This window comes from Martes martes, assembly GCF_963455335.1.
Source record: "Martes martes genome assembly, chromosome: 7".
NCBI lineage: Eukaryota > Metazoa > Chordata > Mammalia > Carnivora > Mustelidae > Martes > Martes martes.
The window spans coordinates 133658310-133680674 of record NC_137894.1 but is presented as its reverse complement, the minus strand read 5'-3'; the positions used below and the strand labels follow the sequence as shown (position 1 = coordinate 133680674).

At 41.4% G+C, this 22365-nt stretch overlaps 2 protein-coding genes across 2 annotated transcripts; one reads left to right on the top strand and one right to left on the bottom strand.

Annotated features, from left to right (window-relative positions):
* Positions 1 to 2281: 2281 nt before the first annotated feature.
* On the top strand, positions 2282 to 4441 carry ADAM21 (ADAM metallopeptidase domain 21; the record flags this gene model as incomplete). Its single annotated transcript, XM_080808820.1, has 1 exon — positions 2282 to 4441. The coding sequence occupies one exon, from the start codon at positions 2282 to 2284 to the stop codon at positions 4439 to 4441; it is 2160 nt and encodes a 719-aa protein (XP_080664946.1).
* Positions 4442 to 19388: 14947 nt separating this feature from the next.
* On the bottom strand, positions 19389 to 21930 carry ADAM20 (ADAM metallopeptidase domain 20; the record flags this gene model as incomplete). The annotated part of the gene is made up of 2 exons (XM_080809765.1): positions 19389 to 19403; positions 19888 to 21930. 2 exons carry the CDS (start codon positions 21928 to 21930, stop codon positions 19389 to 19391), a joined length of 2058 nt encoding a protein of 685 aa, XP_080665891.1.
* Between the last annotated feature and the right edge of the window lie 435 nt (positions 21931 to 22365).

Sequence of the window (22365 nt, the reverse complement as noted above, 5' to 3'; positions counted from 1 at the left end):
GCCTTTTTCAAGTCTTTTATATAGGAGTTATAGTATTTCAGGGCATTTCAAATTTTCCTGTGTAGTGGCTAATTTGAACACTCTTATATTGATGACTTTCATAAATTGCATTGCTAAAACCTCCCAGGAGTTTATGGAGGCCTATATACTAAGAGTCCCTAAATCATAACCTTTATTAGCCTTAGATTAATCTGGTTCAGATCATACTATAATGGTCTGATTGCGTGTCTGTTTTTCTACAAACTCAGTGCTTCTTAGCCTCATTTTTGTCACTCAGTTCAGACTAGATGAAGTCTACAGATACTCTCCTCAGCAAAAGGGTACAAAACATTTAAAAAAAATTAAGTAATTTCCTGAGGAATCTCCACACTGTTCTCCAAAGTGGCTGCACCAGTTTTCCCTATGACCCTGCAATTGCACTACTGGGTATTTACTCCAAAGATATAGATGTAGTGAAAAGAAGGGCCATCTGTACCCCAATGTTTATAGCAGCAATGGCCACGGTCGCCAAACTGTGGAAAGAACCAAGATGCCCTTCAACGGACGAATGGATAAGGAAGATGTGGTCCATATACACTATGGAGTATTATGCCTCCATCAGAAAGGACGAATACCCAACTTTTGTAGCAACATGGACAGGACTGGAAGAGATTATGCTGAGTGAAATAAGTCAAACAGAGAGAGTCAAGTATCATATGGTTTTACTTATTTGTGGAGCATAACAAATAATATAGAGGACAAGGGTAGATGGAGAGGAGAAGGGAGTTGAGGGAAATTGGAAGGGGAGGTGAACCATGAGAGACTATGGACTCTGAAAAACAACCTGAGGGTTTTGAAGGGGCGGGGGGTGGGAGGTTGGGGGAACCAGGTGGTGGGTATTAGGGAGGGCACAGACTGCATGGAGCACTGGGTGTGGTGAAAAAACAATGAATACTGTTACGCTGAAAATAAATAAAAAATTTAAAAAATATATTAAGTAAAACTTACAGGCCCCTTAAGCTCATTCTTGCTTATGCCACAAATTTCTGAATTTTTTCCAAACAAAAACTAAATTGATAATTTATTTAATGCTATTTTTATTTTAGATCCCTAGTATCTAGCCCAATATCCTGTATGCTTGAAACACACAAATACTTGTTTAATACATATAGAAATGGGTGAGTGTTGCTAGCCACAGTGCATGCCAGTACAGAAAATACCCATTGTCAAAAATTGTTGGTAAATCTGAGCAAACATTAGGGATTTCCCTGGCAATCCTAAAATTCCAGGCACTCTGTGACTTTGTCCCAAGACAGAGTTCTTCTTCCCAACCCTTTAAACTGTATGGATTCTCATCTTCTCTTCATAAGGCATTTTCTTTTGTCCGATATTCTTTTACAGATAAGTGTTGTTCTCCCCATTCTTTTAAAAGATGTCTGCTTTTTATGAATCTTTTTCCTCTTCTAAAAATAATTAAATAAAGTACATTTTAAGTAGCATTTGTCTATAATCCAAGTACTCCGACACTTTCCCCACATTTTTTTCATTTTTCATTGTATAAAGAACTATACTACGTGTTATAGGGGATACTAAAATGAGTTAAATCATAAACCCTGCACTCAGTGACCTTGTAGCCCAGTAGAGTTATGAAGGCAAATACAGTGAGGAGACAAGTAAACAACTTGTGGTAAAGAAAGATTAAAGCAAACAATAAGACCAATCAATGCAAACTGACTTAACTCTGTGATTGCTTTGATCTCTCCAGTTTTGATAGTCAAAAGGGGCAAGAGTCAATAGTTATGTAGGGGCAACAGGCATAAACCAACATGGTCTTGGACAAATTGAGATATAGAGGCCCTCTACTCTGAAGTCTAGTTAGTTTTGCTTTAACTTTTTTTTGTGGAGATTTTCATACCACCTTACATGGATTGAGATAATTGTATAATGAAAACCCAAGTACCTATCATCTGACTTTCACAGTTATCAACATATGGCCAATATTGTCTTATCTGAACCCCTCTAAATCCCTACCTCCACTTATTGAAAGAAAATCCAAAGCATTTTCTCTTTTTTTCCCCTTAATTCATTAATTGCTTTTTTTGCCATTTGATTCTTTCCCACTTTCCTTAACCAATCCTCACCCTTTTATTTTCACTTTCAGCACTGCAGCTCTGATGGCCAACTCCGCCAAGACACAGATACTTAAAGGTCAGCTCTATGCAATGACCAATTTGGAGCAACCAGACCAGCAGTGCCTCATGCTTTTTCTCTGGACAGATGGCTCTGTAATGGCAGCTCCATAATGGTGGTTGGTGAGGCTGAGGTGCTCATGAGAGTTGTTCTCCTGCTATTCTGGGTTGGAATGTCTCTACCCACTTCTGGTTTCTCTCAGTCTGGGCCCTCCCAATACCTCAGGTCCCCAGAAGTGGTGATCCCCATGAAGGTGACTGGTAGGGGCAGAAGTGCAAAAACTCCAGGCTGGCTCTCCTACAGCCTGCAGTTTGGGGGCTGGATACATGTTGTCCACATGAAGGTCAAGAAGCTCTTGGTTTCCAAACACTTCCCAGTATTCACCTACACGGACCAGCATGCCCTCCTCCAGGATCAGCCTTTTGTTCCTGATGACTGCTACTATCATGGTTATGTGGAAGGAATCCCTGAGTCCCTGGTTGCCCTCAGTACCTGTTCTGGAGGTTTTCGAGGAATGCTGCAGATTAATGACCTTGCTTATGAAATTGAGCCCATTAGGCACTCTACCAAATTTGAACACTTGGTTTATGAGGTAAACACTAATGAGACAAAATTCTCACCTATGAGATGTGGCTTAACAAAGGAGATAGCACTCCAACAGTTGAAATTTGAAGAGGTTAAGAAGTCAACTTTGAAACAAAATTCTAATGACAAATGGTGGACCCACTCGTGGTTTCTGGAGCTAGTTGTGGTGGTAGATCACAATTTCTTAGTTTTTTCTCAAAACAACTTCTCAGTGGTGCAGGAGGATGTATTCCTTGTTGTCAACATAGTGGATTCCATTTATCAGCAGTTGGGTACTTATGTGATTTTGATTGGGATTGAGATTTGGAATCAAGGAAATGTTTTCCCAATGATAAGCATAGAACAGGTTTTGGAGGATTTCTCTCATTGGAAACAAATCAGTCTTTCCCAGCTACAGTACGATGTTGCACATTTTTTCATAAAAAATTCATTTATAAGTGTACTTGGTATAGCCTATATTGCAGGAATATGTCGTCCTCCTATTGATTGTGGGGTTAATAATTTCCAAGGAGACTCCTGGTCTCTTTTTGCCCTCACTGTGGCCCATGAGTTAGGACATACTTTGGGTATGCAGCATGATGAAGAATTCTGTTTATGTGAGGAAAGTGGTTGCATCATGAATGCTATCAGAGTACCAGGAAAGAAATTCACCAATTGTAGTTATATAGCTTTTACAAAAACCACTTTAAACCAAGGATCATGTCTGCACAACATTCCACGTCCAGAAGATGTTTTTATGTTGAAGCGCTGTGGGAACAATATAGTTGAAGGAGAAGAGGAATGTGACTGTGGATCTATAAGGCAGTGTGAACAAGATCCCTGTTGTCTGTTGAACTGTACGCTGAGGCCTGGGGCTGCTTGTGCTTTTGGGCTTTGTTGCAAAGACTGTAAATTCATGCCATCAGGGGAGGTCTGTAGACATCATGTCAATAAATGTGACCTTCCAGAGTGGTGCAATGGGACATCCCATCAGTGCCCAGAAGACGGATACGTGCAGGACGGGATTCCCTGTGGCGACAATGCCTACTGCTATCAAAAGAGATGTAATAACCATGACGACCAGTGCAAGAAGATTTTTGGTGAAGGAGCAAAGAGTGCACCTGAGAGTTGCTATAAAGAGATCAACTCCCTGGGAAACCAGTTTGGCCACTGTGGTATAAATGGCACGACATACCTGAAATGCAATACCTCAGATATCTTTTGTGGGAGAGTTCAGTGTGAGAATGTGAGAGATATTCCCCATCTGAGAGATCACTCTATTTTGCAGCAAACTCACATCAACGGTGTCACCTGCTGGAGCATTGACTATCACTTAGGAATGGATACACCCGATGTGGGTGAAGTAAAAGATGGCACCACGTGTGGTCCAGGAAAGATCTGCATACACAGGAAGTGTGTCAGTTTGTCTCTCTTGTCACAAGTCTGCCTGGCTGAGACCTGCAACATGAGGGGGGTCTGCAATAATAAGCATCACTGCCACTGTGGCTATGGGTGGTCCCCCCCCAATTGCCTGCACAGAGGCTATGGAGGTAGTGTTGACAGTGGCCCAGCATCTGCCAAAAAAGTTTTCCTGCTACTAGTTGTGAGTCTTATTTTGTCTGTTTTGTTTTTACTGTCAACTGCTATATTTATGTACCTTAGAAAACATTGTGGTCCCATGGAGACTAAGACTCAGTCCTCAGGTTAGGAAAATGCCTCTAATTTAATATCCTATGCATAAGTTTTAGTGTCTTGGCAGTGGAAATGTTCTTACATGCCTGAAACTCAGCACATTTCTGACAGTGTACAGAGAAATGCAGGGACCTTCCCTTGTCAGTATCAGAAACATCAGAAACATTGCCATTAAGCAAAGGTAATTCCTAATACCTTCCTATCTACTGTTCATTGTTTTAAGCAGCAAATAAAGCTCCATTTCCTCTAAGTTAGTCCTCTTTGTGTTTTTGTTGTTGTTTTGGAGTGTTGTTTTTTTTTGTTTTGTTTTGTTTTTTAGTACAAATATGACTCATCAAAAAGGCAGGAGACAGGCATCTGAGGATCCACACTTCATTTACTCCCCAAAATAACCTCTCAAAGGTGCAGGGAATGTACTTCTTGTTGCTGAGCAGAACTTGCTGTTGCAGGATTGCCTGGGTGGCTCAGTCAGTTAAGAACGTGCTGTTCCATTTATCAGCAGTTGGGTACTTACGTGATTTTGACTGGGATTGGGATTTGGAATCATACAAATGTTTTCCCAATGATAAGCACAGAACAAACAGAGTGCCAAATTCATGTCATCAGGGGAACTCTGAGACATCAGGTCAATAAATGTGATCTTCCAGAGTGGTGCAATGGGACATCCCATCAGTGCCCAGAAGATGGTTATGTGCAGGATGGGATTCCCTATTGCAACAGTGCCTACTGCATTAAAAGAGATGTAAAAAAAGGAGAAGAAATTATTCAAATGTTTCTAACATTCTGCTCCAGAATCTGAAAGGGATAATGATAATAATGTTTATCCCACCCAACCTCTTGGCTTTATTTGATAACCAAAAGAGAGAAAGAAATGAAATTTTGTTAAAGTGTAGACAAATTATTTGTTTAATAAAAACTCCTGACCCTGTTCCTTCTGTGCTTTCTAGCTAGTCTTGTCTGCTCTCTTTGCTTTGATTTGACATTTGGGTATGCTTGTGAAGTATTTGCTTTGAGTATCAGAATGTAATCTCTAGGGACGCCTGGGTGGCTCAGTTGGTTAAGCGGCTGCCTTCGGCTCGGGTCGTGGTCCCAGCGTCCTGGGATCGAGTCCCACATTGGGCTCCTTGCTCTGCGGGGAGCCTGCTTCTCCCTCTGCCACTCTGTCTGCCTGTGCTCACTCTCTCTCTCTCTCTCTGACAAATAAATAAATAAAATCTTTAAAAAAAAAAAAAAGAATGTAATCTCTATGAGGTCAAAGTTGTTTTTATCTGTTTTGCTGTTGTATCCTAATACCTAGAACAATGTCCAATACAGAATAAATATTTGAATGAAATAAATTTGAATGGATTAATTGTATTAAATTGATCAGGAAAAGTAAAAATAATACTTTAGTCCTCTTTTTTAATTAATTAATTAATTAACTTTAATTCAATTAGCCAAGGTAGGGCACATCATTAGTTTTTGATATGATGTTCAATGATTCATTAGTTGAATATAACACCCAGTACTCACCATATCATGCCCTCTTTAATTCCCATGACCCAGTACCTCATCCCCACATCAATCTCCCTTTCCGCAACCCTCAGTTTGTTTCCCAGAATCAAGAGTCTCATACGGTTTGTCTCCCTCTCTGATTTCTTCCCATTTAGACAAATTGGGGACCAAAACTGGGCAGTACCAATGGGAGCTTATAAATGCACATATTTTAAATATTCAAAGCAGTTCTTGCTCAAAATTCAACTTTGAATATTTAAAATCTTGTATTTATAATGCTCCCCTTGGTACTGCCCAGTTTTGGTCCCCAATTTGTCTTCTTCTCAGTCTATTTTCAGTGTTTTTGGAAATCCTCTCTCTTGAAAAAACATGTCTAATCAGACACCTTCCGTATATTGTCCAGATAACTTTCGAATGCCACTCTTTGTAAATTGAGTCGTACAATATTTCTGATACCATTTTCCATTATGCTTTGCACATGTTGCATCCTCTGGCTATTTTCTGTTTTGAACATACTTGACTATGTCATGACTGCACATCTATACATGCAATTCCCATTCCCCCAAAATGCTGTTTACCACCTTCCCCCACTCCGTTGTTCTGGGAAACTCCTATTTTTTCTCTCAATAGAGGTCAAACATCTTATCTTTGGAAAAGCATTTCCTTGTGAAACATTAGGTGTTCTACTTGTGTACTCCTGTCACTTTGTGGTCATCTCTCTATGCACTCCAGGAATGGATGAGGGGAGAGTCTAACAATGTGTCAGCCAGGGACAGAAGGAGGAAAAGGCTGTCTAGTGGAACCATAGAAACAGAGAACGATGAGCCAAGAAAACAATCTGATTAAACCTGGTTTTAGAAGAGAAGTCAGAGAAAGATTCACATGTTTTAAGCATATATGTCCATACAGAGAGAAAAGGCAACTGCTCCAATTTATTGCTTTTTAAAATTGTTTTTGTAAAAACAACAACAACACAAAAACAAGGTTAAATTTGATTATAGTCAAATTTATCAATCTAATATTCTATTTACTGGGTTTATATTTTTGCTTGAGATTACTCTGAGAGAATCCTTTTTATTTTCTGTGATTATGTTGGCTTCAGTTTTAATGTTTAAATCTGGAATTTATTTTGTTATAAGGAATGAAATAGGAATCCAACCATATGTTTTTTCAATTGCCTAACCAGTTATCCCAATTTATTTTTTTGAATAAGCCACTGTTCACTGTTTTACCAGTAAATTAAGATTATGTGTTATATTTTAAAATTAATTTGTTAGAGTCACACTATTTTTTGGTTCTTTTAAAATTTTTATCAATTTTTAAATTTCTTTTCAGTGTTCCAAAATTTATTCTTTTACTTTTAAATTTTTACAAGAAGTCACATCTTTTGCAATATTTCTAATATAAGGAAAAGCTGCATTGTTATTTTATGTTAGTTGAGTTCACTAGGGCTGGATCAGTCAGTTATATCAAGATTAGTGGGTAGAACTTAGCCTCCTTATAACAAACATATAGTGCCTTACCTGCTGTCATATGGATCCTCCAAAAAGCAGACACTGAGACCAGGATTTAGGTGGAATTAGTTTGTTTGGGAAGTACAACACAGAGTATATTAATGAGCAAGTTTCCATTGTGGGGTCATCCTCTGTGAATTCTCTAATAAGTCATGTGGAACATGCTTTGGAACATTCCTCCATGGTGCAGGAGAAAGCATTCAGGAAGAAAAGTGAGATAGAGCTGTTTTATTTATTTCATTTGTGTGTTCACTGGGGTAGCACTTGTAATTTTCTTTAAGGACTTTTCCTTTGCATTCACAACTTGATTGTTCAGCACAATAGGTCTAGCTCTTGATCTGTCTCAGCTTTCAACATGCTTTCCTCACTAAGCCTAACCATTTCCAGCTTTTCATTTAAAATGAGAGACATGAAACTCTTCCTTTCACTTGAACACTGAGAGGCCACTGTAGGGTTATTAATTAGCCTAATTTCAATTTTGTTGTGTCTTAGGGACTAAGGAGGCCCAAGAACAGGGAATAAGATAGGGGAGTGGCTGGTCAGGGGAGCAGTCAGAAAACGTAAAACATTATCAGTTAAGTTCACCATCTTAAATGGACATGGCTCGTGACATTCCAAAACAATTACAACAGTAACATCAAAGATCACTGATCCCAGATCATCATAACAACTATAATAATGAAAAAGTTTAAAATACTACCTTAATTACGAAAATGTGACATAGAGACATGAAGTGACCACCAAATGCTGTTAGAAAAATGGTGCTGACAGGCTTGCTCAGTGCAGGGTTGCCAAAAACCAATTTGTTCAAAAAAAAAAAAAAAGGCACTTATCTGCAAAGTACAATAAAGAAAAGCAAACAAAGAAAATGAAGTATGCCTGGATACATCCAAAATCTTTCTTCAATGGGGCACCTGAGTGGCTCAGTGGGTTAAGCCTCTGCCTTCAGCTTAGGTCATGATCCCAGAGTCCTGGGATCTAGCCCCGCGTCGGACTCTCTGCTCAGCGGGGAGCCTAATTCCCTTCCTCTCTCTCTGCCTGCCTCTCTGCCTACTTGTGATCTTTGTCAAATAAATAAATAAAATCTTTTAAAAAAAAATCTTGCTTCAAAGCTATGTCAATTCTTCTCTTTAAAATACAGTATGAAAATAATTTGATCATCTTGACACTCCTCAGAACATCACACTGGTCCACCATGTTGATGGAAGCATGCTAACCAGATCTAGAGAATAGGAAATGGCAAGTATTGAGAATGCATGTCAGAATATGGGAGAAAAGATCCCGAAATATCTAGAGGCCTGCCACACTGGGGATATTTTTAGGACTACAACAGTCTGGCAGCACACTAAGACATTCCCTTTGAGCTAAAGGACAAATTAATAAAACTCAAATCTCCTACCACTGATATAGAAGCATAGTGTCTGATAGGTAAATCACTCTGGCCCTGCCTGTCCTCTTCTTCTGCTTCCTTCTCTTTTTCCCCTCACCTTCTTTTCCTTTTTTTTCTCTTTGATTTTCAGTATTCATTTGAAAATAAATTTGTGAAATCACCTATAAAAATTTCTAGGCCTTTAAAAAATTCATCGAAATGTTCCAGAAGATTTCAAATGCATATAAAAGTTGAAAGAGTGTAATTATGAACTCCCATCAGCCACATTCAGCACCCATCAAGATCTTGCCATTCCTGCTTTGTTTATCCCAATTTTGTTTTTGAAATACCTGTAGAACAAAACTTTGATTTTATGCTCTTATTGTCCAATTCACTTTAGTGTGCATATCTAGAATGGGTTCTCATGTTCTATGTGAAGTGGTAATAAATTAAATACTATATACTATTTGAAAACAGAATGTAACAAGTTAATGTATATTATAAACCCCAGAGAAACAACTAAACCATTAAGAGTGTATTAATAGTAAGCCAATAGAGAAGACAAAACAAAGCCAAAAAAATTTTCAATCAAAGAAGGCACAGAAACAGAAAAAAGAAGGGTATGAAGGGTAGATGACACAAACAGAAAACCAATAGCAAGGGGCGCCTGGGTGGCTCAGTGGGTTAAGCCGCTGCCTTCGGCTCAGGTCATGATCTCGGGGTCCTGGGATCGAGTCCCGCATCGGGCTCTCTGCTCGGCAGGGAGCCCGCTTCCCTCTCTCTCTCTCTGCCTGCCTCTCTGTCTACTGTGATCTCTCTCTGTCAAATAAATAAATAAATAAAATCTTTAAAAAAAAAAAAAAAGAAAACCAATAGCAAGATGGTCACATTAGATCCAGCTATAAAAATAATTATAAAAAAGTATATAGCCTGAATACACCAATTAAAGGTAGAGATTATTAAACTGTTTAAAAAGGAAGGTGTAATCATGTAGTGTCTATAAGAAACATTCTTTAAGCAAGTCATATACACTAAGATACTAGGATAGTAAATGTTAGCCATATAAACACTAATTGTAAGAAAGTAGAATTGCTAAACTGACATCAGAGAAAGTTGACTGAAGACAAAAAAATGCTGTTAGAGATAAAGAGAGACATTTCATAATGATAAAAAAAGGGTCACTTTGTCAAGAAAACATAACAATCTTAACTACATAGGCACACGATAATAAAAATACAATAAACACAAGGTAAAAACTGGCAGATAAAAGGAGAAGTATATAAATCCATTATTTGTGGATTATTTCAACACTCCTCTCTCACTAATTGATGGAACAAGTAGATAGAAAATCAGTAAAGATATAGAAGCCTTGAGTTGTAATATCAACCAACTTGAGTTGTAGTATCACAACTTTATGTGACATTTAGAAAACATTACACCCAACAGTAGCAGAATGCTTTTAAAAAAATTATTTTATTTTTTTAGAGAGAGTGAGCATGTGCACACAAGCAGGGGGTGGGGGAGGAGGAGAGGGAGAGGGAATCTTAAGGGAATCTTAATCCACATCTAGCATAGAGCCTGAGGCAGGGCTTGATCTCACGGCCCTGAGATCATGTCCTGAGCCAAAATCAATAGTCAGTCTCTTAACTGGCCACTTAACTGACTGAACTATCCAGGTGCCCCAGCATACACATTCTTTTCAAGTGCACATGGAAAATTCACTATGTTGGTCTATGAAACAAGTCTCTAGAAATTTAAGGGGTTTAAAATGATACAAGAAAAGTTCTCTGAACAAAACGTAAGTAAATTAGAAAACAATAATGAAAAAATATTGGGAGAAACTCACCCAAATATATGGCTATTAATCAACACACCTTTTACTTGTGGGTGACAGGAGAAATCATGAGGGAAATTGGAAAATATTTGAACTGAACGAAAATGAATTTTTTAAAAGATTTTATTTATTTGAGAGAGAGAGAGAGAGAGAGCACGAGGTCGGGGGGAGAGGGAAAGGGAGAAGCAGACTCCCTGATGAGCATAGAGTCCAACGTGGGGCTCGATCCCAGGACTCTGAGATAAAGACCTAAGCCAAAGTCAGATGCTTAACCGACTGAGCCACCCAGGTGCCCCCAAAATAAACTTACTACATGTCAAAATTTCTGATATGTAGCTTAAGCAACACCAATATAATTCCTAGCTGCATTTTTGTAAATATAGACAAGTTAATTCTAAAATATACATGGAAGGACAGATAAACTAGAATAGGCAAGATAAATTTGAAAAGTGAGGGACTGAGTGAGGTTCTCCCATCACAGCAACAGCAGGGTGTGGCCCATCAGGAGGGAGAGGAGACAGAGGCAAGATGGTAGAGGAGTAGGGGACCCTAGTTTTGTTTAGTCCCTGGAATTTAGCTAGATACCTATCAAATCATTCTGAACACCTGTGAATGCAACCAGAGCTCTTAGAAAAGAATTGCTGCAATTCCACAAATAGAAAAGGGACCACTTTTTGCAAGGGAGGAGGTGCAGAGAAGTGAATCCAAGGCCATACATAGGAAAATAAACCACAGGGGGAGGAAACCTCCATAAGCCACGTACCAGAAAGTGATATAAGCAGCAGAGAGCAAAACTGGAACCTTTAGAGGTCTACTCCAGTGAGGGACTTCCCTGCCTGAAAGGCACTCAGGTGATAAGCACTGCAGAATCATAGGTGGGACAGTATGGTTTCAGAATCCCGGGGGGTCACAGAAAGATTGGGGGTGCCTGAGTGCGGCAGAGTTCCCAGGCATTGGAGCAGGGAAACCGGCTACAAACAGTGAGCCCAGGTATGGGCTATCTGCTTGCTGTTGCCATAAACCATGAACCGCAGCCTGGTTGGGTGACTGCTCTCCGAGGAGGGGCCCAGCAAGAGGCAGAACTGCAGCGAGGTGCCCGTCCTCCTTCCTTGGGAGGAATGGCATGGGTGCCTGCTGCAGGAGTCTGCAAAGTTTGGAGACTCAAAACAGGGTCTCATACCTGAGATAAAAATGCCTGGTCACAGGCTGGGTGAACAGAGTGTGGACGGAAAGCAGGGACACAAGAGTGACTGACTCCCTTTCTGTGAGGGTGCACTGATTTAGGGGGTAGCGAACACTGAGCTCTGGGGCTAGAGATCAACAAGCAGCCATTCTCATCCCTAAAAGCAATGCTGAAAGCCTTCAGGGAACGAACAAAAGCCACATAAAGCAATCAGAAGGCATTTAATTACCCGGCGCCTGGCAACAGTGGTGCGGTTATGCTGGTGCAGATACCTGAGAATCAGAGTAACAGGCCCCTCCCCTAAAAGACCAGCAAGAACATCCAGTTAATGCCAAGTTTACTGATTACACAGAACTGCAAATCTCCAGTGCTAGGGGAAAATAGGATATAGAATTTGTGGTTTTTTCTCATGATTCTTTTGTCTTTCAGTTTAATTTTTTTTTTCCCCTGGGACATCTGGGTGGCTCAGTCAGTTAAGCGTCTGCCTTTGGATCAGGTCATGATCCCAGGGTCCTGGGATGGAGTCCTGCATCGGGCTCCCTGCTCTGTGGGGAGCCTGCTTCTCCCTCTGCCCTTTACCCTGTTCATGCTCTCTCTCAAATAAATAAATAAAATTTTCTGTCTTGCCGGTCTAACAGGGTTGGGAAGGTCCGAGCCTTAGGACCCACTTTCCTTTCTTACCCGATGTTTTCCTGCCAGAACACCGTGGGTTAATTGCCTTAAGTTGGAAAATGGTTTGCATTTACAACTGTAAATTTATTCATCCTTTTAATTTATGTAAGGTTTTTGTACACAATTCTCAATTCTTTAAAAGACGACAACAAATTTTTGGTTTTCTACTGTCATGTGAGAACATTAGGCCCCAGCAACACGTCACTGTGTGAGGAAAATAAAGTGCTGCAGTGAAAAAAAAAATTTTTTTTTTTCATTTTCAGCTAATTTCTTGTTTTATCAACTCTTTAAGTCTTCTTTAATTTTCATTTTTACTTTTATGTTTTATACATTTTTAAAAAGATTTTATTTATTTGACAGAGAGATAGAAAGCACAAGTAGGCAGAGTGGCAGGCAGAGGGAGAGAGAGAAGCAGGGTCCTCACTGAGCAGGCAGCCCGATGCAGGGCTTGATCCCAGTCCCTGGGATCATGACCTGAGCCAAAGGTAGCTGCTTAACTGACTGAGCCACCCAGGCACCTCTATGTTTTATATCTATTTTTTCATTTTTGGCTTCCTTTCATTGTATTCAATTTTATTTTTGTGTAACCAGTAATCACAGTAATCTGAGTCATGCATGCACACCTAAGGTGTTGGCTAGTTAATCATGATGTTCCTAGAAGTGAAATAGAAATTCTTATTTGATGTATCTAAGCAAAAATTTCTATGTCAAGTCTACAGAAAGTCTAACTCAAATCATAAAAGCAATGAATCACAGTCCTTCAATCAATTCCCAAGTTGAATCAGTTTAGAGACGAAGAACTTCTTCAATGAATGGGAGGTCAGGTACCCTTTAGGAAGGGTACCTGATACAGCAATGAAAATTTATAGGATTAACCTTTCTCCCAGCCTTCCCCAGAGGGACCTGTACCTTTAACAGGGTTGTACGTTGGGGAAAAGAAAATAATCATAATTTTCAGAGACTGCTGGGCACTGGCTCAGAACTGACACTGATTCCAGAAGTCTCGTAACAGCACTGTGGCCCTCCTGGCAGAGTAGGAGAGCTTGTGGACGTCAGGTGATCAGTGGGGTTTTAGCTCAGGTCTGTCTCAGTTTTAGCTCAGGTCAGGGACTCCCTGAACCCATCCTGTGGTTATATGCCCAGTTGTAAAATGTATAATTGGAACAGACATACTTAGCAGGTGGCTAATTCCTTACATTGTTTCCTTGACCCATAGAATATGGGCTATTATGGTGGAAAAGGCCAAGTGGAAGTCATTTAGTACCACATCCCTAGAAGGACTGCAGAAATTAGTGCCACCATTTGAAAGATGCGGGTGCAGTGATTCCCATCAACTCTCCCATTCAACTCTCCTATTTGGGCTGTGCAGGAAACAGATGAATCTTAGAGAATGACAGCGGATTATTTTATTGTAAGCTTAATCAGGTAGTGACTCCAATTGTAGCTGCTGTACCTGAAGGGGTTTCATTGTTTGAGCAAATTAATATATCCCCTGGTACCTGGCATACAGCTATTGATCTAGCATATGCATTTTTCTCCCATACCTGTCCATAAGGCCCACAAGAAGCAGTTTGCTTTCAGCTGGTGAGGCCAGTAATACATATACATATATCTCTTAAGGGTTATAGCAACTCTCCATCCCTAGGTCATAATTTAGTTTGGAGGGATCTCGATTGTTTTTCCCTTCCACAAGATATCACACTGGTCCATTACATTGATGACATTATGCTGATTAGACATAGTGAGTGAGAAGTAGCAACTACTCTAGGCTTATTGGTAAGACGTGCACATCAGGGTGAGAAATAAATCTAAAATTCACTTTTACTTCAGAATGTTTAGGGGTCTTGTTACGTAGGGCATGTTGAAATATCACTTCTAAGGTGAAGAATAAGTTGTATCTGGCTCTCCTATAACCAAGAAAGAGGCACAATACCTCTTTTATTTTATTTTTTTATTGTGTTATGTTAGTCACCATAAAATACATCATTAGTTTTTGATGCAGTGTTCCAAGATTCATTGTTTATGCACCACACCCAGTGCTACATGCAATACATGCCCTCCATAATACCCACCATCAGGCTCACCCACCCACCCACCCACTCCCTTCTAAAACCCTCAGTTTGTTTCTCAGAGTCCACAGTCTCTCATGGTTCATCTCCCACTCTGATTTCCCCCACTTCAGTCAACAAAACAAAGAGGAAACCCACGGAATGGGAGAAGGTATTCGCAAATGACACTACAGACAAAGGGCTGATATCTAAGATGTATAAAGAACTTCTCAAACTCAACAGCCAAAAACCAGATCATCATGTCAAAAAGTGGGCAGAAGGCCTCTTTGGATTTTAGAGGCAACATATTCCTCATTCGAGTGTTACTCTAGTCCATTTACCAAGTGACCTGAGAAGCTACTAGTTTTAAGTGGGGCCCAGAAGAAAAGTCTCTGCCATAGGTCCAGGCTACTATGCAAGCTGCTCTGTAACTTGGGCCTTATGATCCAGCAGATCCAATGGTGCTTGAGGTGTCAGTGTCAGATAAAGATGCTGTTTGGAGCCTTTGACAGGCCCCCAGAGATGAATTGCAAGGCAGGCTTTTAAGATTTGGGGGCAAGGCGCTGCCTTCACCTTCAGATAACTACTTTCCCTTTGAGAAACAGCTCAGCTCTTGGCCTGTTACTGGGCCTGGCCCGAGTAGAGACTGAATGCTTACTTGTGGGCCACCAAATTACCATGTGACCTGAGCTAACTGTCATGAACTGGGTGATCTCCCACCCACCAACCCACAAAGTGGGCTTGCACACCCACACTCCATCAAATAGAAATGATATATACAAGATCAGACCTGAGCAAGCCCTGAAGTAAGTTACATGAAGAAGTGGCCCAAATGTCCAAAGTCCCCACTCTTGCTCTACTGTCTTCTCTTTCTCCCACCTGCACATATAGCTTCATGGGGAATTCCCTGTGATCAGGTGACAGAGGAAGAAAAGACGCAGGCCTGGTTTCCAGATGGTTCTGCATGATATGCAGGCAAAGCTGATGTGGTCGGCCGACGCACTGCAGCCCCTCTCTGGGACAGCCCTGAAGGCAGTGGTGAAGAGAAATCCTACCAGTGGGCAGAACTTTGGGGAGTGCACCTGGTTTTCACTTTGCTTGTAAGGAGAAATGGCCAAATGAGGAACTTCATAACAATTCATGGGCTGTGGCTGGCTGCATGGTCAGGGACTTAGAAGGGACGTGATTCAAAAATTAGTGACAAATTTGGGAAAGAGGTATGTGGATAGACCTCTCTGAATGAAACATGACCATATTTGTGTCCCATGTGAATGCTCCAAGGTAACCAAAATGTTACCTCAGAAGAGGATTTTAATAAGCAGATAGAATATATACAACTGAATATTACTAAGCCATCAGAAGGAATGAAATCTTGCCATTTGTAATGATGTGGATGGAACTAGAGGGTGTCAAGCTAAGTGAAATAAGTCAGTCACAGAAAGACAAATACCATATGATTTCACTCATATGTGGAATTTAGAAAACAGAACAGATGAACATAGGGGAAGGGAAGGAAAAATAAAATAAGACAAAAGCTGAGAAGGAGGCAAACAGAGACTCCTAACTCTTGGAAACAAACTGAGGGTTGCTGGAGAGGAGGTGGGTGGGGCATGGAGTAATTGGGCAATGGACACTAAGGAGGGCACTTGATATAATGAACACTGGGGGTTATATGTAATTATCTCTGAAACTAGTAATACTGTATATATTAAATTGAATTTAAATTTTTTAAAAAGTGGATAAAATGACCCATTCTGTAGAAGCCAGTAAGCCTCTTTCCCCAACCACCAATCATGACCCAAAGAGTGCATCAACAAAGTAGCTATGGTTAGAGGGTGGCAGTTACACTTGGGCTCAGCAACACAGACTTCTACTCACCAAGGATGACCAGGCTACAGCTACCACTAATTGCCTAGTGTGCAGTGACAGAGACCAACACCAAATCATCAGTATGACACCATTCTCTGGGGTAATCAGCCAGCTACCTTCATGTTAGAAGGTGATTCATTACATTGGACTGTTTCTGTCATGGAAGGGGCAACATTTTATCCTTACTGGAGTAGACAATGTGGATACAGATTTTCCTTCCCTGTACACAGTAACTCCTGCCATCAAGGTACTTACAGAATGCCTTATTCACCCTCACTGTGGTCCACACAGCACTGCTTCTGATCAAGGAACTCACTTCACAGCAAAAGAAGTGTGGTCATGGAATTCACTAGCGTTCCGATGCTCCCTACCATTTTGAAGCTGCTGTCTTAATAGAATGGGGGAGCAGCCTTTTCAAGACTGTTACAGTGCCAGCTAGGTAACAATACCTTGTAGGGCTGGGCAAAGACCCTCCAGAAGGCTGTGCCCAGAATTGGTGTCCAATACATGATGCTATTTCTCCCACAGACAAGATTCATGGATCCAGGAATCAAGAGGTGGAAATGGGAGTGGCATCACTCACTATTAACCCTAATGGTGCACTAGCAAAATTTTTGCTTCCTGTTCCTATGACTTCATGCTTTGCTGTCTTAGAGGTCTTAGTCCCAGAGGAAGGAATACTTCCATTGACTGGAAGCTAAGATTGCCACCTGGCCACTTTGGGCTCCTCACACCTCTGAACTGACACACCTCCTCATACCTTTGAAATGACAATTGAAGGAGTTACTATGATGGCTGGGGTGATTGATCCTGATCACTAAAGGGAAACTGAACTACTGCTTCACAGCAAGAAAGGCAGAGTAAAAAGGTAGAGAAGAGTGTCTGGAATGTAGGCGATCCCTTAGTGTGTCTCTCTGTACTACCATGTTCTCTGACTAAGGTGAGTGGAAAACTGTAACAATCCAATCCAGGCAGGACTACTAATGGCCCAGAAGCCTTAGGAAGGAAGTTTTGGGTCACACCACCAGATAAAGAACTATGATCAGATGAAGTACTTGCTGAAGGCAAAGGGAATAGAGTGGATAGTAGAAGATGGTTACAGACACCAGCTGCAATACAAGCTATAGATAGATACAAGAGCTGCAAGTATCATGGCTACTTCCTCTCTATTTCATTATTAATACATTTGTATTCATATTTCCTATTGTCTTCTTTCCATTTTCCTCTTTCTTTATTCCCTAATCATGTGGCATGGGATAATTGAATTTGTATTATAGTATTTGGGTATTGTTAATTTCACATCATAGTATTTAAGTTATAGGATATCAAGAAGAGTAAAAATCACTCAAGGGATTTACATCTTCTTCTGGGGAAGGGGTAAATATGTAAATGCCATATCTTCTTGGTTCTGTTTCTCTGGGGAACCCTAATACAGATACCATCCTGAGATGGATTGTATGCACTGAACCAGAGATCTTTTCTTGGGTCTGGGAACAAGGACTGGAAGCACCACATACCACTATTCCCTATGATCCATTGGGGTGGTCTGTGCTTCCTGTCCCCTTCAACTCTGAGGTTCCGGTCCCCAAGGGGGTCACATTTTCACCAGGGACAGAGCTAGACTCCCCATGGAATTATAAGCTAAAGTTGTCAGCTGGACATTTTGGGTTCGTATGTCCCTTCATCAATAGCAAGAAGAGATGTCACAGTCTTGGCAGGTATAACTGAGCCTAATCATTGAGAAGAGGTAGGGCTGCTTTTCTATCATGGAGATGCAGGGAATATGTGTGGAACCCAGGTGATTTCCTTCAGTGTTTCTTGGTATTCTCTAGCCCTATTTGGACTGTAAATAGACAGATTCAGCAATCCCAGCCTGAGAATTGTGACTAAACACTCAGATGCACTGGAGACAAGGACCTGAATAATGTCACAGGGTTATCATGCAAAGCCAGCAGAATGCTATCTAAAGGTGAGGGATACTACAATGGATAATGGAGAAGAGAGAAAATAAATATCAATTTCAGCTCCAATGCTGAACACAGTAGTAGGAACTGTGCTTCATTCAGCTCACTAACCTCCCTCTTTTAAGGTACCCTACAGGCAGAGATGCCTATTAGAATCCTGGATGAGCTGTTCCCAGAACAAAAATGGAAAAGTGGATCAGAGCAGTGCGAAGACTAGACTGTGGAATATCCAAATAGTTCACTTTGATTCTTCTTCAAGGAAAGTTTGCTAAGCAGCTCTAAGGATTAGAATCAGCAGAGAGCCTCCAGATGTCAGCTCTTTCGGAGATAGCCTTAGTTACAGAGAAGTGTGGCCAACCATGTGCCATTCCCAGGGCACACCAGATACAGAGAATGAGCAAGGGAAAGCATGAAGACCAGGCCATTTTGGCCCAGTTCAAGACAAATCTTTCAGGCAATATTCATTCCAGAGCTCGCTGCTAGGTTGGACAAAACTGCAACGCAGTACCATTTCTTACCTACACAACTGACTTCCTCGCCTTTTCACAGTGGTTGGTCCCTACCAAAATCTTATACTCTAAACTCTAACTCAGTGTCTGCTTCTGGAGAACTCATACTATCACAATGAAATACTGAAAGCCCTTGATAGCCCTAGGGCAAGGGGAACACAGGAAAGAAAGTAGGTTTATCAGAGTGCTGGTGATTCAAGCAGCAGAGACCAAGACTTATAAGAAGCACAAGTGACCAGCTGCTGGACAGAACTCAGAAGAGAGACCTGTTAACCTTAGAGCTATAAGTGAGACCTCCAAGGGTGTCAGTGACCAATCAGTGCTGGTACTTCTCAATTAGAATGAAGGGGCTTCTAAAAGGCCAACAGAATTGGAGTCCAAAACCAACCATGGCTACCAGGGTGCATGGCCCCAGCCAAAATGACAGTGAGAGTAACTTTTAGAGCACAGGAAAGTAAACTCCCTTCTCCCCTCATCCATCATGCTAGGTTACTTCTCTTGCCCCCTTTAGGCACAGTTACCCTGAAGAGAACAGGAAAACAGAAATGGGGTCGGCAGCAGCACATCCTGGAGTACAAAGGTGGGAGGAGCTTTAGAACCAATAGATACCAGCTTTAAAAAAAAAGTCTCTCTGCTGTACTTTGCCCAGAAAATAAAGAAACAAACTCCAGGGAAAAAAAATGAAGTTTTAATATGGCTTATAACAATGAAGAGTAAGAAAGTACAAGCTAGAAATCCCTTGGTGTGGCATTAATGCTTATGATCCTGATATGAAGAATCCTTAAATTTTTCCTTAAACAGTCAGACATGCCCTAATGTTTCACTACCATTAAAATAACTAGGGATTTGTTTAATGAGGCAGGGGACTTAGCATTCCTCTTCTTCCCCCCCCTCTCTTTTTTTCTTCCTTACAAAGTACAAGAAAGCAAAATAAAACGAAAGCAGTAAAAGGAATAAGCCACAATGATGACAGGTAACCCAACTTTGCCCTTGCCTCTGGCAATACCATGTGCTTCCTAGGAGCTGGCCCGCTGTCAAGACTGCCTCCATGGCCTGCATGCTTGCAGTAGGGAGGCGCCCATCCAAGGTGGCAGTGGCAATGGTCTTTATTATTGCACACCCCATGCATGTGGCACGTCTCATTGGTCTGACAGTCTCGTGACGGATGGGTCATGTTGACACACCTCTTGTGGATGCATATCTTTTCTGGACCACACACTGTGCCATCTTTCACTTGACCAATATCAGGTATGGACATCCCTAAGTGATAATCAGTGCCCCAGCAAGTGGTGTCATTGAAGTGAAGCTGATGCACTGTAGAATGTTGTACCAGGTTAGGAATCACTTGCACGTTTTCACACTGCACTCTTCCACAGAGAATATCAGGGGCCTCACATTTTACGTATATTAGGTCTGTGATACCACAGTGACCAAATCGATTTCCTTGGGTGTTGATTTCTTTGTAGCAACTCTGAGATGCACTCCTTGCATCTTCGCCAAAAATCTCCCTGCACTGTTTGTCATGGTTATTACATCTCCCGTTATAGCAGTAGGCTTCATCGCCACAGGGAATCCCGTTCTGCAAATATACATCTTCTGGGCATTGATGAAATGTCCCATTGCACCACTCTGGAAGGTCACATTCACTGATCTGATGTCTGCACAAAGTCCCTGATGGCATGAATCTGCAGTCTTTGCAACAAATTCCAAAAGTACAAGTAGCTCCAGGCTTCAGAGTGCAGTTTAACAGACAGCAGGGATCATTTACACACTGGCGTATGGTCCCACAATCACACTCCTCTTCTTCTTCAATCACCAGGTTCCCACAGTACTGTACCCTAAAGATATTCCCTGGATATGGAGGTGAGTGAATACATAATCCACGAGTGAGAGTATTGTCCCAATACTGGGCATAACTACAATTGCTGAACCGAGTTGTCATCTTCTGGCTGGGATACATTATGCACCACTGAAGTCCACACACGCATTCTTCAGTATCATGAAACATACCCAGATTATGACCAAGTTCATGGGTCACAGTAAGTGCAAAATAATACAGGCTGTCTCCTAAAAAAACATCAACTCCACTGTTAAAAGGACGGTGGCATATTCCTCTGACGTAGGCAACTCCAAGCTTTATGCCAAAATATTTTTTAATGAAAAGATGGGCAGTATCATAGTGTAGTCGGGCATCAAGATGGAAATACTTCCAAACAGAAAAGTCCTCCACAAGCTGATCAAGGTTATTGGTGGCAACTAGGTTTCTTTCGGTCCAGATTTCAATCCCGGTCAAAATTACATCAACCTCCAAAGGGTAATATAAGGCACCTATTATATTGACAGTATCAAATACTTCATGCTGTACTACTGTCACGTTACTTGTGTAGTAAAGGAATTGAAGATGGTCCACAACTACTACCAGCTCAAGAAACCGCAAGTGGGTCCACCAGCCCATGTAAGAACTTTGCATCAGAGTAGAATTAGATGATGCCCTCAACTGCAAATGGCGTGCTACTTCCTCTTCTGTTAACCCACATCTCATAGGTGAGAACTGTGTATCATCACTGTCTATCTTATACACCAGGTGTTCAAATGTGGCAGATAACCTCATTGGCTCAATTTCATAAGCAAGGTCATTAATCTGCAGCATTCCTCGAAAACCTCCAGAACAGGTACTGAGGGCAACCAGGGACTCGGGGATTCCTTCCACATAACCATGATAGTAGCAGTCATCAGGAACAAAAGGCTGATCCTGGAGGAGGGCATGCTGGTCCGTGTAGGTGAATACTGGGAAGTGTTTGGAAACCAAGAGCTTCTTGACCCTCACGTGGACAATGTATCTCCGGCCCCCAAACTGCAGGCTGTAGGAGAGCCAGCCTGGACCTTTTATACCTCTGCCCCTGCCGGTCACCTTCAAGGGGATCACCAATTCTGGGGACAAGTGCTGGGAGGTCCTCACCTGAGAGTGGCCAGAAATGAACAGAGACATTCCTCCCCAGAGTAGCAGAAGAGTGACTCTGATGTACACCAGGGCCTCACCCACTGCCATTATGGAGCTGTCATTATGGAGCCATCTGTCCGGGGCAGAAGAGGGCAGGGTGTGAAGCACTGCTGGTCTGGCTTCTCCCTCTGAGCTGCTTAGTGTGCAGAGCTGACTTTTATGGATCTGTGTCCCAGAAGAGGCGGGCCATCAGAGCTGCAGTGCTGAAAGTGAAAATTTACAAAAAGCTAGGATGGGGTTGGTGGGGTAGGGAGAGTGGGAGAATGACAAGAAGGTGAGCTAAAAGTGATTCTTCGATTGGAATGTGGCTGGAATTAATAAAATGCCTGAGACTGTCATATAAATATAAATATATATTTATACACACACACACACACACATATGTATATATATATATAGGCAGAGGGTGGGGGAAGCACAGATTTCCAGAGGAAGAGATGAAGGAGGTCAGTCATAGATGGATAATGGTTGAAACTAGTTGAT